Here is a 14,693-nt window from a genome sequence, read left to right as displayed (position 1 = left end):
CAAATTCACAGATTAAGAAGTTCTCTGTCCAATGTAGTTTTCACATTAACACAAACAGAATACCTCTGCAGTAAATCCTGAGAAAACCCCGCAGTGCGTGTTCAGAATTCTCTCGTCTCAGCTCCCGGAAAGCCGTGGAGTAGCCGGGACCGGAGCAGCCGGAGCGATCCCGGGATCAACAGAGCCCGCCGCTGACTTGTTATAATTAGCTTAATTAATTAGTGTGCAACCTTTTGCACTGACGAGTTATGAATTCCTTCTCAATTATTTTTTAATCTAAATCTGTGCAAAATTTCAAGTAGATACCAGAGATGGGTCACAAAAGTTAAAATCTGACACATTTTTGATGTTTGGCTTTTTATTTTGATGTCTAGATCTGATAGATGTACATAAAATAATGAGGGATGTAGATGGGGTCAGATGTAGGATCCCAGGATGTACAAAATAAATGCGAGAGGGCATAGCTTTAAGGTGAGAGGGGCAAAATGTAAAGGGAATGTACAGGGCGTGTTTTTTACACAGGGTGGTGGGTGCCTGGAACACGCTGCTCAAGGGGGTGGTTGAGGCAGATAGTGGCAATAAAGAGACGTTTGGATGGGCACATGGGTGTGCAGGGATATGGAAGATGGGCCAGCAGATAAAAGTTGGTGTTAGCGACACACAGACACTCTCACTCTTTTTGGAGTGTGTTAGGAAACCAAACCTTCCGTAGAAAACCCATTTGGTCACAGGGAGAATGTGCAAATTCCGTACACACAGCACCCGTAGTCAGGATCGAACCCACGTCTCTGGCGCTGTGAGGCAGCAGCTCTACTGCTGTGCCTCCTAAATGCCATTGCCCTGATTTTCTGGTTTGGTCAGTAAGCTCACCATTTGCTCGTGAGTTTTGCTTAAATGGCCGTTATTTCTCTAGTTGTGTGCAAATCCTCAGCCACAGCTGGTGTGTGGTGGAGCGAGGCGGTCGGCCGGCCCTCCTGTCCTCAGGTGCTGTTTGTTTGAAGTGGTGACAAACCATGACAAAGATGCTCAACGACTTTATTTTCCAGCCAGTCCCAGCAGCAGGTTGAACTCCAGTCCCACAGCTGAGCTTCTGGATGGTTAGTAAACACAACCTGCAAACAGCAGCCTGTGGAGAGGGCCACTCCTGTCAGGCAGATGTTGTGTTTCGTCTTTCTTATCGATTGGCGCTAAATATCGTGAGGGGAATAGATCAGGTAGACGCACACAGTCTCTTGCCCAGAGCAGGGGAATTGAGAACCAGAAGTTTAAAGTGAAGGGGGAAAGATTTAATAGGAACCTAAGCTGTAATGTTTTCACACCTCAGGTAGTTGAGGCAGGTACTATTGCAAAGCTTCAGAAACATTTGGACAGGACAGATTTGGAGGGATATGGACCAAACACGGACAGGTGAAACTAGTGTAGATGGGGCATGTTGGTCGGTGTGGGCAAGTTGGGCCCAAGCTGTATCACTATATCTGGTCACACTTGGTTTTGAGATACAGCATGGAAACAGGTCCTTCAACCCACTGTGTCCACATCGATCACCTGTACACATGTTATCCAACTTGTGCATCCTACACACTAGGGGCGATTTACAGAGACCAATCAACCTACAAACCTGCACATGTGGAACGAAACCAGAGCACCTGGAGAAAGCCCATGTGATCACGGAGAACATGCAAACTCCACACGAGCTGAACACAGTATTCAGGATCAAACCCGGGTCTCTGGCACTGAGCTCTACTCCTGTACCACTGTGTTGCCTTGCTGCAGGAGGTGTATATTTGGGGCATCTGATTCAATCAAGAATTCAAGTACTCGCTGTCCAGTAAAACGCGCAAGAAAATACTAATGTAGAAAACGGCCCAAGATTGCCGAGCCATGCCATCCAGCAGTGTTTTACTGGTCAGTGTCTGGTGTTGTCCCTAGTGGTAAAAGCAGTTTTAGGCAGAGATCTTAGTTTAGTTTAGAGATACAGTGCCAAAACAGGCCCTTCTGCCCACCGAGTCTGTGCCGACCAGCGATCCCCGCACACCAACCCTGTCCTACGCACATTTGGAACAATTTACAGTTTACCAAGCCGATTAACCTACAGATCTGTATGTCTTTGGAGTGTGGGAGGAAACGGGAGAAATCCCACAGGGAGAATGGACAAACTCCGCACAGACAGCACTTGTAGTCAGGATGGAACCCATTGTCTCTGCCAATAAATTACATTGCATTGGTTTGTGACTTTGATTCTTCAAGTTGATTACTACAAAAGCCAAAGTGAGAAACATAGAAAATATGTGCAGGAGTAGGCCATTCAGCCTTTCGAGCCAGCATCGCCATTCAATGTGATCATGGCTGATCATCCAAAATCAGTACCCCGTTCCTGCTTTCTCCACATATCCCTTGGTTCCGTTAACCCTAAGAGCTAAATGTAACTCCCTCTTCAGGGGCTTTTGCATTACATGCTCTCCACAGTTTGATATCCACTTCAAGACCACACTTCCAGCTTCACCATGAAGGCCTTGTGATATCGCTATTGCAGCCATCTTTGTTTAGTGCTGGTCATAGATTTAAATACAAGAGAAGTGCCAGCCAGTGATTTGTTCACCTGTTGTAACAGGTGATCCCACACAACTACAAATCCTCACTCCTGTTGCACGAGGGGAGCTGGCAATAGAAGGAAGCGTGCTTTAGAATCGTTTCAGGGCCGATCTTTTTACAGTGATTGGGGATGAAACGCTCACACTATGGGCCTTTTGCCTGGGGAATGAGTGCAGTACAGCTGTGCTTTTTGTTCCACACTACTCCAGGCAGATGAACAGCTGACTGTATGAAACATTCACCCGTGATAGACACAAAGTGCTGGAGTAACTCAGCAGGTCAGGCAGCATCTCTGGAGAAAAAGAATGGGTGACTTTTTGGGTAGGGACCCTTCTTCTGACAGAGTCTGAAGGGTCTCGACCCAAAACGTCACCCATCCTTTTTCTCTACATATGCTGCCTGGCCTGCAGAGTGAGTCAGTTTGTGTCCATCTTTGGTATAACAGCATCTGTAGTTCTTTTGTTTCTTCAAACATTCCCAATCCCTTTCCAAAAGTGGCTCAAGCAATTAGTTGGCATCGAGCACTGACACAGGCCCTTCAGCCCAACGTGCCCATGCTGGTCAAGATGTCTGAGCTTGTCCCATTTGGCCCATATCCTTCTGAATGTTTTCTGTCCGTGTTCCTGCCTCAATGCCTATCTATGACAGGACTTCTGGTTTCAGTGGAGACTACGTGCTGCCTTGTCCTGCCGTGATATCCTGGCCTGGCATCTGCACCAGTGAAGTGGCCTCAGCCCAGGAGCTTGTATCATCTGTCATGGAGCTTATTTTGAGCCAATCCATGAAATGATTTCTAAAATATACCTTTATTCATAGTGTATTCTAAATGAAATTAGAGGTGTGTCTTTGTATTCATCGAACCGTCAATGACACGGTTCCTCAAGTCAGAAAAAGGGTCTCGACTCGAAACGTCACCTATTCCTTCTCTCCAGAGAAGCTGCCTGTCCCGCTAAGGTACTTCAGCATTTTGTGTCTACCTTCGATTTAAACCAGCATCTGCAGTTCCTTCCTCCACATGGTTCCTCCACGACCCTATGAAGCATTTGAGAGTCTGTCCCTCAGGTCTCAGCCCCTCGACATCTGTCGTGGCTGAACCTGAGAACCTGTCCTTCCCCTCAAAGCTTTAGCTTCAGTGCACCCCTCAGACGTTCCCGGCACCCAACCCATGAGCTTCGTGATGCAGCTCTCTGCAGCTGCAGTGTAGGGAGAGGGCAGTGGGTTAATCTAGTCACAACCAAGAGGCCATTCGGTCATAATTGGGTAGAGATGACTACTATTCTGCTGCAGGTTGTCAAACAAGAGGAAGATGCACAGGGCTGGAGTAACTCAGTGGGTCAGGCAGCATCGCTGGAGAACATGGACAGGTAACATTTTGCGTCGGGACCCTTCTTCAAAGTCAGAAGAAGACTCCCAACCCGAAACGTCACCCATCCTTATTCTCCAGAGATGCTGCCTGACCCGCTGAGTTCCTCAGCACTTTGTGTCTATCTTTGATATACACCAACCAGCATCTGCATTCTTTGTTTCTGCGTACTGGCACGCAAGAGGTGTAGGGACATCAGTCCATCAGTCTGAAGAAGGGTCTCGACCCGAAACGTCACCCTGATCAGTCTGAAAAAGGGTCTTGACCCGAAACGTCACCCATTCCTTCTCTCCTGAGATGCTACCTGACCCGCTGAGTTACTCCAGCAGTTTGTGTCTACCTGTCAAGCAAGAGGATTACCCTGAGTGCCCCATCCATCATTCCCATTGTCGAGATGACAATTCCATTGGATCGTGTTTCATTGTCAATGTCTGTCACAAAGTGCGGAGCCTTCTAGTCGATGCCCTGAGGATATGCGAAGCTACTCTTGATGTAGAGAGAGGATTTAAATGACCTCAGACACACCCACTCTGCCTTGCTGACCTGCTGGAAGCCCAACCTTGAGCAGCAGCTGTCTCCTGTGACACGCTGAAATCTAGACGAAAATAAAATCTCAAATCCTACTTTGCTGCAGTTTAGATTGACCCCAGGTTCAGGGTTGCAACTTTCTGGGACAGGGATTCAATGGGATGTCTGGATGGAATACCAGGAATGAACGCAGGAATTATTGGGTTTCGACCATACTTGTAGTATTGTAAACATTTTTGGGTTCCATATCTGAGGAAGGATGTGCTGGTGTTGGAGAGGGTTCCAGAGGAGGTTTATAAAAATGATCCCAGGAGTGGTTGGGTTAACATATGATGAGGGTTTGACAGCACTGGGCCTGTACTCACTGGAGTTCAGAATGATTAAGGGGGGGGACCTCATTGAAACTTACCGAACAGTGAAAGCCCTGGATAGAGTGGATGTGGAGAGGATATTTCCAGTAGAGGGAGAGACTAGAACCAGAGGCCATAGCCTCAGAATAAAAGGACGTACCTTTAGAAAGGAGATTAAGGGGTGGTGAATCTATGGGATTCATTGCCACAGACGGCTGTGGAGGCCAAGTCCATGGATATTTTTAAGGCAGGGAGATTGACAGATTCTTGATTAGTAAAGGTATTGGGGGTTATGGGGTGAAGGCAGGGGAATGAGGTTGAGTGGGAAAGATAGATCAGCCACGATTGAATGGCAGAGTAGACTTGATGGGTCAAATGGCCTAACTGCTCCTAGAACTTATGAACCTCACCAATGTGTTTCTGGTGCATGTTATCCTTGTCAGCCCATCACATCCTTCAGTGACTGAACTGTACATCTCTTGGCTCCAGCTATCAATGATGTTAAATTGTTATCAGAATCAGAATAGCCTTTATTGTCATCCAAAAAAACAAGTCTTTTGGACAAAATTCCGCTACCCACAGTCCAACAATAAGAGCAATAAAAATAAGCAATAACACACACAATCACAAACCAACACAAACTAACAACAAAAAAAAGAAACATCCATCACAGTGAGTCTCCTCCAGTCACCTCCTCACTGTGATGGAAGGCCACAATGTCTTTTCTCTTCCCCTGCCGTCTTCTCCCGCGGTCAGGCTGGTGAAGTTGCCACGTCGGGGCGGTGGTCTCATTACTGTTACAGTTGCGATCTAGTAAGCACAGAGGCTCAATGGTTCAGTCAGCTGACCCACCCACCTTGTAAAACAAGGACGGGCACTGTCCATGTTCGGAGAGCCAGTCTCTATCATTGTTATTGAAGCAGACTTGTTTTTCCCCCTGCTGATGTTGATCTGGTAGAATGAGCTGCATTTGCCAAAATTCTGGGGTTTTTTAACTAAAAAAACAAGCTGCTGGAGAAATGGCAGAAGGAGTTTAATCCGAGCAAGTGCAAGGCTTTGGGAGGTCAAATCCAAGGGGAAAATATACAATTAATGGCATGGACACTCAGAGCATTGATGTACAGATCCTGGGGTCAGATTTGATAACTCCCTGACAGCCACAACACAAGTAGATAGTGTGGTAATATGAGATGTGCCTTCATAGGTCAGGGCATGCAAGTTCCAGCAGGGAGACCTGATGGAAGTGTATGAAATTATGAGAGGCATAGATGGGGTAGACAGTCAGAATATCTTTCCCAGGATGGAAAAGTCAACTACTAGAGGCCATAGCTTTATAGTGAGAGTGGCAATGTTTAAACATATGTGGCAAGTTTTTTAAGACGGTAGTGAGTGTCTGGAACGCACGTGTCAAATGTGGCTGAGGCAGATATGATACTGGCATTAGGGAGACAAAGGCAGGCATCTGGATAGCGACGGATATGGGTTATGTGCAGGCAGATAAGAGGTGCTCTCTGTGTCATATTCGGTACAGATATTTTGGGCCGAAGGGCTGTTGTGTGCTAGATAGTTTTGTTCTATGGAGGAATTCAGTGAGTCTGATAGCATCTGTGGAGGGAAATGGGCAGATCATAGAATTTAAGAAACAGTTGGACAGATACAGGGATAGGACAGGTTTGGCGGGTTATGGACCAAGCGCAGGCAAGTGGGACGAGGGTAGCTGGGACATTGTGGGCGAGTTGGACCGAAGGGCCTGTTTCCACACTATATGACTATGAGTCTAATACAAATATAGAATCATACAGCACGGAAATGGGCCCTTTGGCCCAATTCACCTCTGCAGACGAAGATGTAGTAGCAATTGTACCTGCCTCCACTACCTCCTCTGGCAGCTCCATACGTGGACCTCTGGTAGGTCCATATACCAACCACCGTCTGAGTGAAAATGTTGCCTTTCTGGTTCCTATGATATCTATCCCCTCTCACCTGAAACCCATGGTTCTTGATTCCCCCACTCGAGGTGCAAGACTCTGTGCATTCACCCTATCTATGATTTCATACACCCCTATAAGATCAGCCTTCTGGACTCCAGAATAAAGTCCCAGCCTGACCAACCTCTCCCAAGAATGGTTCAATGGTGCTTTTATCGCAAAGTGCTAACACAATGACATTTTTTTCTTACAAGCAGTCCCGTAGAGTATTGCCATATACCCGATCTTTAATGAGCAAGTCTACAGAATTAGTTGACTGAGCCCGCATGCAAGAGGCACTATGTTTTGCCACCATTTCTATATCCATGCTCTAGTTGTGACCCAGGCTGCTGCCGGCCTCCAGCCACCTCCTTCCTTGGCTCGGGCCCTCCAGTCCTGGCAGCATCTTTGTGGGGGTTAGGGGCCTTTATCTGCTGAGTGAAATGGTTAGAAATGTTTTGGGTCGGAATCTTTGTCTGCCTATTATTTTCCCCGCCACAGATGCTGCCTGATCTGCTGAGTTCTCCAGCATGTGGTTGGTTTTGCTTGAGATTCCAGCAGCTCTAGTCTCTTAGTCGGTGTGGGCAAGTTGGGCTGAAGGGCCTGTTTCCACGCTGTATGGCTCTACATGGTCTTAACCAAGCTGCTCGACTTTTTTGCAGGATTGCACAATGGTCTACCACCCTGAATTTGAGAATGCTGGGAAAGAGACGGGCCTGCAGATCTGGCGGGTGGAGAAGCTGGACCTGGTGGCTGTGCCCAAGAACCTTTACGGGGACTTCTTCATGGGAGACGCCTACCTGGTGATGCGCACCATTCAGCATCGCTCGGGCAAGTTTCAGTACGACCTGCACTTCTGGCTAGGTGAGTGCCCGCTCTCGACAACTACAGCCCTCTTACTGTCTTTCAATCGCCATTGGCACTTTCCCCCCCCCCCCCCCAAACGTCATTCGGGGAAGGTGCCGTCAGCTGTTCCATTTGCAAGCTCGTGCCTGGAACTTCGGATACACAGCTGTGGGATTTGTGTCTACATTGGGTACAGAACTAAACCAATGTTTAGTTGAGATTCTTCAATCCAAATCCAGTTCCAAAACTCAGTTGTTTTTGTTGGCTGCTTGTAAATTCTGCCATCTGTAATATTTATGCTGTGTATTTGCATCAAATTCAAATTGAAGTCTGCTGGTTTAATTTGAATGTGGCTTGTAAAGTAACTTGAAGCGACTGTGCAAGAACTCTAGCAAACTGCAGGGGGATTTCCACTTGATATGGTGTAGCAACTGATGCAATTGTGACCCTTCCACAAAAATGCCCTAGTGTCAACATGCTCAAGGGACTGTGTATTTTGTGTTGCACCTGTTCCCTGAATCCTGGTGTTACTTGGGCCCAGCTTAGATAGGATCAGACACAATATTAAAACATCTCTTGGATCAGTGGTGAGTTTCTTGGACAAATCAGTTTATTCAACGCCTTAACAGTACGCACTGGAAAAATGCTCTGAGAGAACCCAAAGTGTTTGAAAGATTCACAGCACCCACAGCGTTTTTATATTCTCACAAAACAACGGTTACTTGTGAAATCTACATTTAAATAAGTCATCATTAATCAATATCTCTGTAACCTTTGATTTTTGTATTTTCCCGGAATTAACCTCATGTTCCCTGTTACTTAAAGAGTGTTAAACAGTCCTGTTAAACAGATTCTAAACAACTAATTTTCCTTTTATAATTTTCAATTTCTGACAATAGTCTGTGGTCAAGGGAACCCTCTCCTCCTCTTTCTCTCTCTCCCCCCCCCCCCCCCCCCCCCCCACACACACGCACTCAGCCCAATACCAGAGCGGTGGGTCATTTGGGAGACAATGGATATGTTAGATATTCACAGGGGTGGCACGGTGGTACAGCGGTAGAGTTGCTGCCAGAGACCTGTGTTTGATACTGACCACGGGTGCTGCCTGTATGGAGTTTGTACGTTCTCCCCATGACCTGCGTGGGTTTTCTCCAAGATCTTCGGTTTCCTTCCACACTCCAAAGACGTACAGGTTTTGTAGGTTAATTGGCTTGGTATAAATGTAAATGTTCCCATGTATGTGTGTGTGTGTAGGATAGTGTTAGTGTGCAAGGATCGCTGATCGGTGCAGACTCGGTGAGCCAAAGACTCTGTTTCTCTGCTGTATCTCTAAACTAAACTAAACTAAACATCTGACGAAGGATTCCCCCTCCCCCATTGTTTCTCTGACGTGGGTTCAACATGTTTCCTCTGCACGCTACATAAACTGATGGAAATGCAGTAATGGGCGGGGATATGGCAGATGGAGTTTAATCTGAGCAAGTGTGCAGTGTTGCACTTTGGGAAGGCAACAGGGGAAATCAGGGAAAACTGTACAATTAACACTTGCTCTGTCAAGTCTGTGGGGGTGGGTGATGGTGGAAATCGTTGTTGTCCTGAAGTCCCTGTATCAGTTGGGGACTTCTCGGCTCTGCTCCCTGTGCTTGTATTTTTGTTTGAACAACAGATGCCACTATTATCCTGTGAAGGAGCCCGGGTCAGGAGGACTGAACTGACTTTGTTGTTTTTGTAATGTGGGCTGTGTTTGTTTCCCAGCCTCTCCATTGTCTGTTACCCTCCTGCAATCCCCTACTCAAACTCTCTCTCAATCTGCTGAAAGATGTCCTCCTTTGATTCTCACCCTCTGCTCGTCCACTTGGAAGGAGTGAGGCTCTATTTTTAGCTCTACTTTCTGAATTCTACATTGAATTATCTTGCCGAATCCCCTGCCTTTTTTTGGAACATAAACTATTTGTTTAAGTCCATCTGTTTGACCCAGCTCCCAATCACCGGCCCAAACATTTCTTTTGTGCTTTGATAACAAATTACTGTAGACATAACCATTGCTGCCATTGGGGGTTGGTAGTTGGATTGAGGATTGAGTGTTTGTTCGTGCGTTCGGCATTTCCCAGTGATAAGACCAGTCCTTCCACAGTAGCAGTGGAGCAGCTGGTATCAATAGACAACAGGTGCAGGTGTAGGCCATTCGGCCCTTTGAGCCAGCACCACCATTCAATGTGATCATGGCTGATCATTCTCAATCAGTACCCCGTTCCTGCTTTCTCCCCATACCCCCTGACTCCGCTATCCTTAAGAGCTCTATCTAGCTCTCTCTTGAATGTATTCAGAGAATTGGCCTCCACTGCCTTCTGAGGCAAAAAAAATCCACAGATTTACAACTTTCTGACTGAAAATGTTTTTCCTCATCTCCGTTCTAAATGGCCTACCCCTTATTCTTAAACTGTGGCAACTGGTTCGGGACTCCCCCAACATTGGGAACATGTTTCCTGCCTCTAGGGTGTCCAATCCCTTAATAATCTTATACGTTTCAATAAGGTTCCCTCTCATCCTTCTAAATTCCAGTGTATACAAGCCTAGTCACTCCAGTCTTTCAACATAGGACAGTCCTGCCATTCCGGGAATTAACCCAGTGAACCTACGCTGCACTCCCTCGATAGCAAGAATGTCCTTCCTCAAATTTGGAGACCAAAACTGCACGCAGTACTCCAGGTGTGGTCTCACTAGGGCCCTGTACAACTGCAGAAGGACCTATTTGCTCCTATACTCAACTCCTCTTGTTATGAAGGCCAACATGCCATTAGCTTTCTTCACTGCCTGCTGTGAAGAAAGCTATACTACCCCTTTGTTTCTTCACATCAAGGCACCTTTACTGATTTAATGAAAGGTGCAGGTTTTCTCCACGAGCATATCTATGGGGGATGGATGCCGCGCTTGTGGATCCACTTCTTGCTTTGTGATGTGGTAGTTTCTAGAACTATCTTTAATTGGACTTTATCTTGCACTAAACAATATTCCCTTTATCTTGTATATGTGGACGGCTCTATTGTAATCATGTATTGCCTTTCCGCTGACTGGTGTGCACGCAACAAAAGCTTTTCACTGTACCTGTTACCTATATGTACCACATGACAATAAACTAAGTTTAGTAATGAGTAGGTAATCTCGCCAGGAGATTATTCTCTTGCCAAGGCAAAGCATAGAGGTTTGTGCATTAGGATTTGCCCCCAACATTCCCATACAGCCTGTATGCAACCATAGCTTTCTCCAGACAAACCAGCCTTCTGACTGCGTCCGCCCCGCCCCGCCCTCACTAGTGCCCGCAGCAATGTCTCGCTCTTGTTTCACATCCACACCGCCCCACAAAGTGAGCACTCTGAAGATAAGTGGCGGAAATGAGTCGCATTGATACCTAGAACTTGTTTCCTTGTAGCTTCATGTCTCTCTCTAAAGATATGCTGTATATTTTAATTACCATAACCATGCTTTCTTCATTCCTGATGCCTTAATTATGTTTTTACTTTAAACATTTTACTCCGTAAGTTTTATATAATTAGACCGTTGCTTCCCCACAGTTACCAGATTCTTTCCCTCTCATAAACTAAGGATATTCCCAATTCCCCCAATCTGCCACATTGCATGTCTTGCACTTTTTTTCACCAGCGCTTTCTCTGTAGCTGTAACACTATTGTACAATCATCGTTTTTCCTTTTGCGCAACATGTGTAGTTGGCTGGTAATGGTGTCTGGGTGATTTAGCTGGATAGCATGCAATACTAACCCTCACACTTGGCAGACATGACAAAAGTAAACATACTAATTTGAGGTGACATTTTCCATTAATATTTGTACATTTATACTATCGTCCATTCCTCTGCTTGTTCCCACTGGACACTACTTTAAGGCCATGTAACGCTGCAGGAATGCCCCAGGACATTAATGATTGACACTTCATCATAATCATAATCATACATTATTAGCCAAGTATGTTTTGCAACATATGAGGAATTTCATTTGCCGTGCTAGTGATATACCAATAAAAAGCAACAGGACACACAAAATACATTTTAACATCAACATCCACCACAGTGACTCCTCCACATTCCTCACTGTGATGGAAGGTGCACAACAAGTTCAATCTCTTCCCTTCTTTGTTCTCCCGTGGTCGGGGGCCTCGAGCCTTCCTTTGACGGGACGATCTTGACTCCCATAGCCGGTGGTCAGGTCCTCTGTGTCAGGGCGATCGATCTCCTGCATGGGGGGGGGGGGATCTCAGCTCCCCCGTGCCAGGCGATTTATTCCCGGTCAGGGCTAATCGAACCTTCTGTAATTTGGAGCTTCCCGACATTGGTCTCTACTCGAGACTGCGAGCTCCTCGATGATGAAATCCACAGGATTGGAGCATCGATCCCAGGCAAGGGATCCACGTCCCCGTGGTGGGGCTCAAAGTCAGTCCCGAGCAAGGCCGCCAGCTCCATGATGTTAGGCCGCAGAGCGACCGGAGATACGATCCGGAAAACAATCGCATCTCCGGCAAGGTAAGAGATTGAAATAAAGTTACCCCAACCCCGCCCACCCCCCACATAAAACAAACCAGAGAACGTTAACACAAACTTTTAAAACACACTAAAAATAACAAAAAAAGACGAGAAGAAAGATCAGACCGTTGGCGAGGCTGCCATCGCTGACGGCGCCACCTGGTGGGACTTTAGCAGCCAGCCAGGCCTGTGCTTGGCTCTTTTTGAAAGAACTGTCCGATTATTTCTTGTGGTTTTCTTTTCCTCACAATCCTGTCTAGTATATTATGTATCAAGCCCTCGTATGAAAAATGCCTTTGAATCCAGAACGTAGAACAGCACAGCACAAGAAGAAGCTCTTTGGCCCACAATGTGTGTCTTGAACATGATGCCAAGACCATCACTTATCAACCTGTACATGATCCATATCCCTCCACTCCCTACATGCCTATCTAAGAGTCTCTTGCATGCCACTAACATATCGGCTTCAGGCAGCGTGTTCCAGGCACCCACCACCCTCGGGTCTGCACCTCTCCATTTAACGTTGCCTCTCATGCCTTTAAAGCTATGCCCTCTAGTGTTGGACATTTCCAACCTGGGAAAAATGTCCTGACTGTCGACTCTATCGCTGCCGCTCGTAATTTTATATCCGTCTATCAGGTCTCCCCAAAACCTCCAGTGCTCTAGAGAAAACAATCAGTCTGTCCAACCTCTTTCTGCAGCTAACACCTCCTAGTTCAGGCATCAATTTGGCATCAAAATGCTGGAGTAACTCAGAGGGTCAAGCAGCATCTCTGGAGAACATGGATAGTTGATGTTTCAGTTTGGAACACTTCAGTCTGATTGTAGGATCGTGACTTGGAACATCACCTATCCATGTTCTCCAGCGATGCTGCCTAACCCACTGAGTTACTCCAGCAATGATCGAGGACTAGCCACACCTGGTCACTCCATCTTCTCCCCTCTCCCATCAGGTAAGAGGTAGAGAAGTTTGAAAGCTCATATCTCCAGATTCGGGGACAGATTCTTCCCAGCTGCCATCAGGCAACTGGACAATCCTACCACCAGCTGGAGCCCTAACCCATCTACCTCATTGGAGACCTTGGCACTATCTGTAACAGACTTTATCTTGCACTAATTGAAAAACTTTATTGCATGTTATCCAGTCAGCAAAAACGCTGTACATGATGACAATCAAACTGTCCAGTGTGCAGATAAAGGGTGAACAGTGCAGATACAGGATAACAGGTGAATGGTGTGTTTGCTGACTGGATAACACGCAACAAAGCTTTGTGCTGTACCTCAGCATTCGTGACAATAAACTAAAGATTTAGCGTCTTTACATGTAAATAGGCATTGCTGGTTCTTTGTTTCAGCATCATTCTGGTAAGCCTTCCCCGTACCCTCTCCAAAGCCTCCACGTCCTTCCAGTAACGTGTTGTTTCTGTTTAAATGCCTCTGTGTTGTGCAGGAGACTCTTGTTCCCAGGATGAGAAGGGGGCGGCTGCTATCTTCACGGTGCAGATGGACGACCATCTCAGTGGGATCCCTGTCCAGTACCGGGAGGTGCAGGGCCACGAGTCGAATGTCTTCCTGGGCAACTTCAAGCAAGGCCTCAAGTACAAGGTAAACCTCATCAGCTGTCGTTGGGTTTGGCATTAACCCATGCACATGGACACGTTCCCTTTGCTCCAGTATTTCTGTGAGCAGGGAGTCATGGAGACGGGGCAAAGCCTTCTTGTTTCCCTCAGGATCTGGAGACATTGAAGAAGATGTTTACCTGGACTGCTTGGATTGGAAGCTCTTGGGTATAGGGAGAAGTTGGATACACTTGGATTGTTTTCTCTGGAGGTCAGGGGTTGAGGAGAGTTCTGATAGGACTGTATAAAGTTATGAGAGGCATCAGCAGGGTAAACTCAACCTTTCTCTCAGGGTGGAGATGTCAAAAACAGGAGGGCATCGTTTTAAGGTGCCTGGGGCAACGTTTAAAGACGTGTGTGAGGTGATTTATTGAATGCATATTGATGGATGCCTGGGCCTGCTGCTGCCCAGGATGGTGGTGGAGCAGGTACAATAGTGGCATTTGGATCGGCATGTGGTTGTGGAGGGATATGGATCATGTGCAGGCAGATGAGATTAGATTAAGCCGGCATCATGTTCAACACAGACTTTGTGGGACAAGTGCCTGTTCTACTGTTCTGTGTTCATGACCCATGGTGGTGAGTGCTGGCAAGGTGCGGCGGGCAGATTTGATCCATGGGCCACTAGCCTTGATTGTTCTGGGCAGCCCCCCCCCTTCCTCTACCCTGCCGGCCAGATCTGTATATAGAAGCACGATTATAAAAACAGGGATGTGATGCTGGGGCTTAGTAGGCACTGGTCAGACCACATTTGGAGTGTTGTGAGCAGTTCTAGGCCCATTAACCCAAGGAAAGATGTGTTGGCAGATGAAGGATCCAGAGGAGGTTTACGAGAATGATCCCATGAACAAATGTTAACCCAATTGTTCATATGATGAGTGTTTGAGAGATGGA

At 46.7% G+C, this 14,693-nt stretch overlaps 1 protein-coding gene across 1 annotated transcript in view; it reads left to right on the top strand.

The window, feature by feature from the left end:
- LOC144608520 (gelsolin-like) overlaps positions 1 to 14,693 on the top strand; it is a 106,176-nt gene that overhangs the window by 22,437 nt on the left and 69,046 nt on the right. The window contains exons 2-3 of the mRNA XM_078426400.1: positions 7,463 to 7,664; positions 13,631 to 13,785. Of these exons, the coding sequence (XP_078282526.1) occupies positions 7,472 to 7,664; positions 13,631 to 13,785 (348 nt within the window). The 5' untranslated portion in view covers positions 7,463 to 7,471. The remainder of the gene's footprint in view (positions 1 to 7,462; positions 7,665 to 13,630; positions 13,786 to 14,693) is intronic.

This window comes from Rhinoraja longicauda, chromosome 31 (genome assembly GCF_053455715.1).
Source record: "Rhinoraja longicauda isolate Sanriku21f chromosome 31, sRhiLon1.1, whole genome shotgun sequence".
NCBI lineage: Eukaryota > Metazoa > Chordata > Chondrichthyes > Rajiformes > Arhynchobatidae > Rhinoraja > Rhinoraja longicauda.
This window is presented reverse-complemented; position numbering and strand designations above follow the sequence as displayed.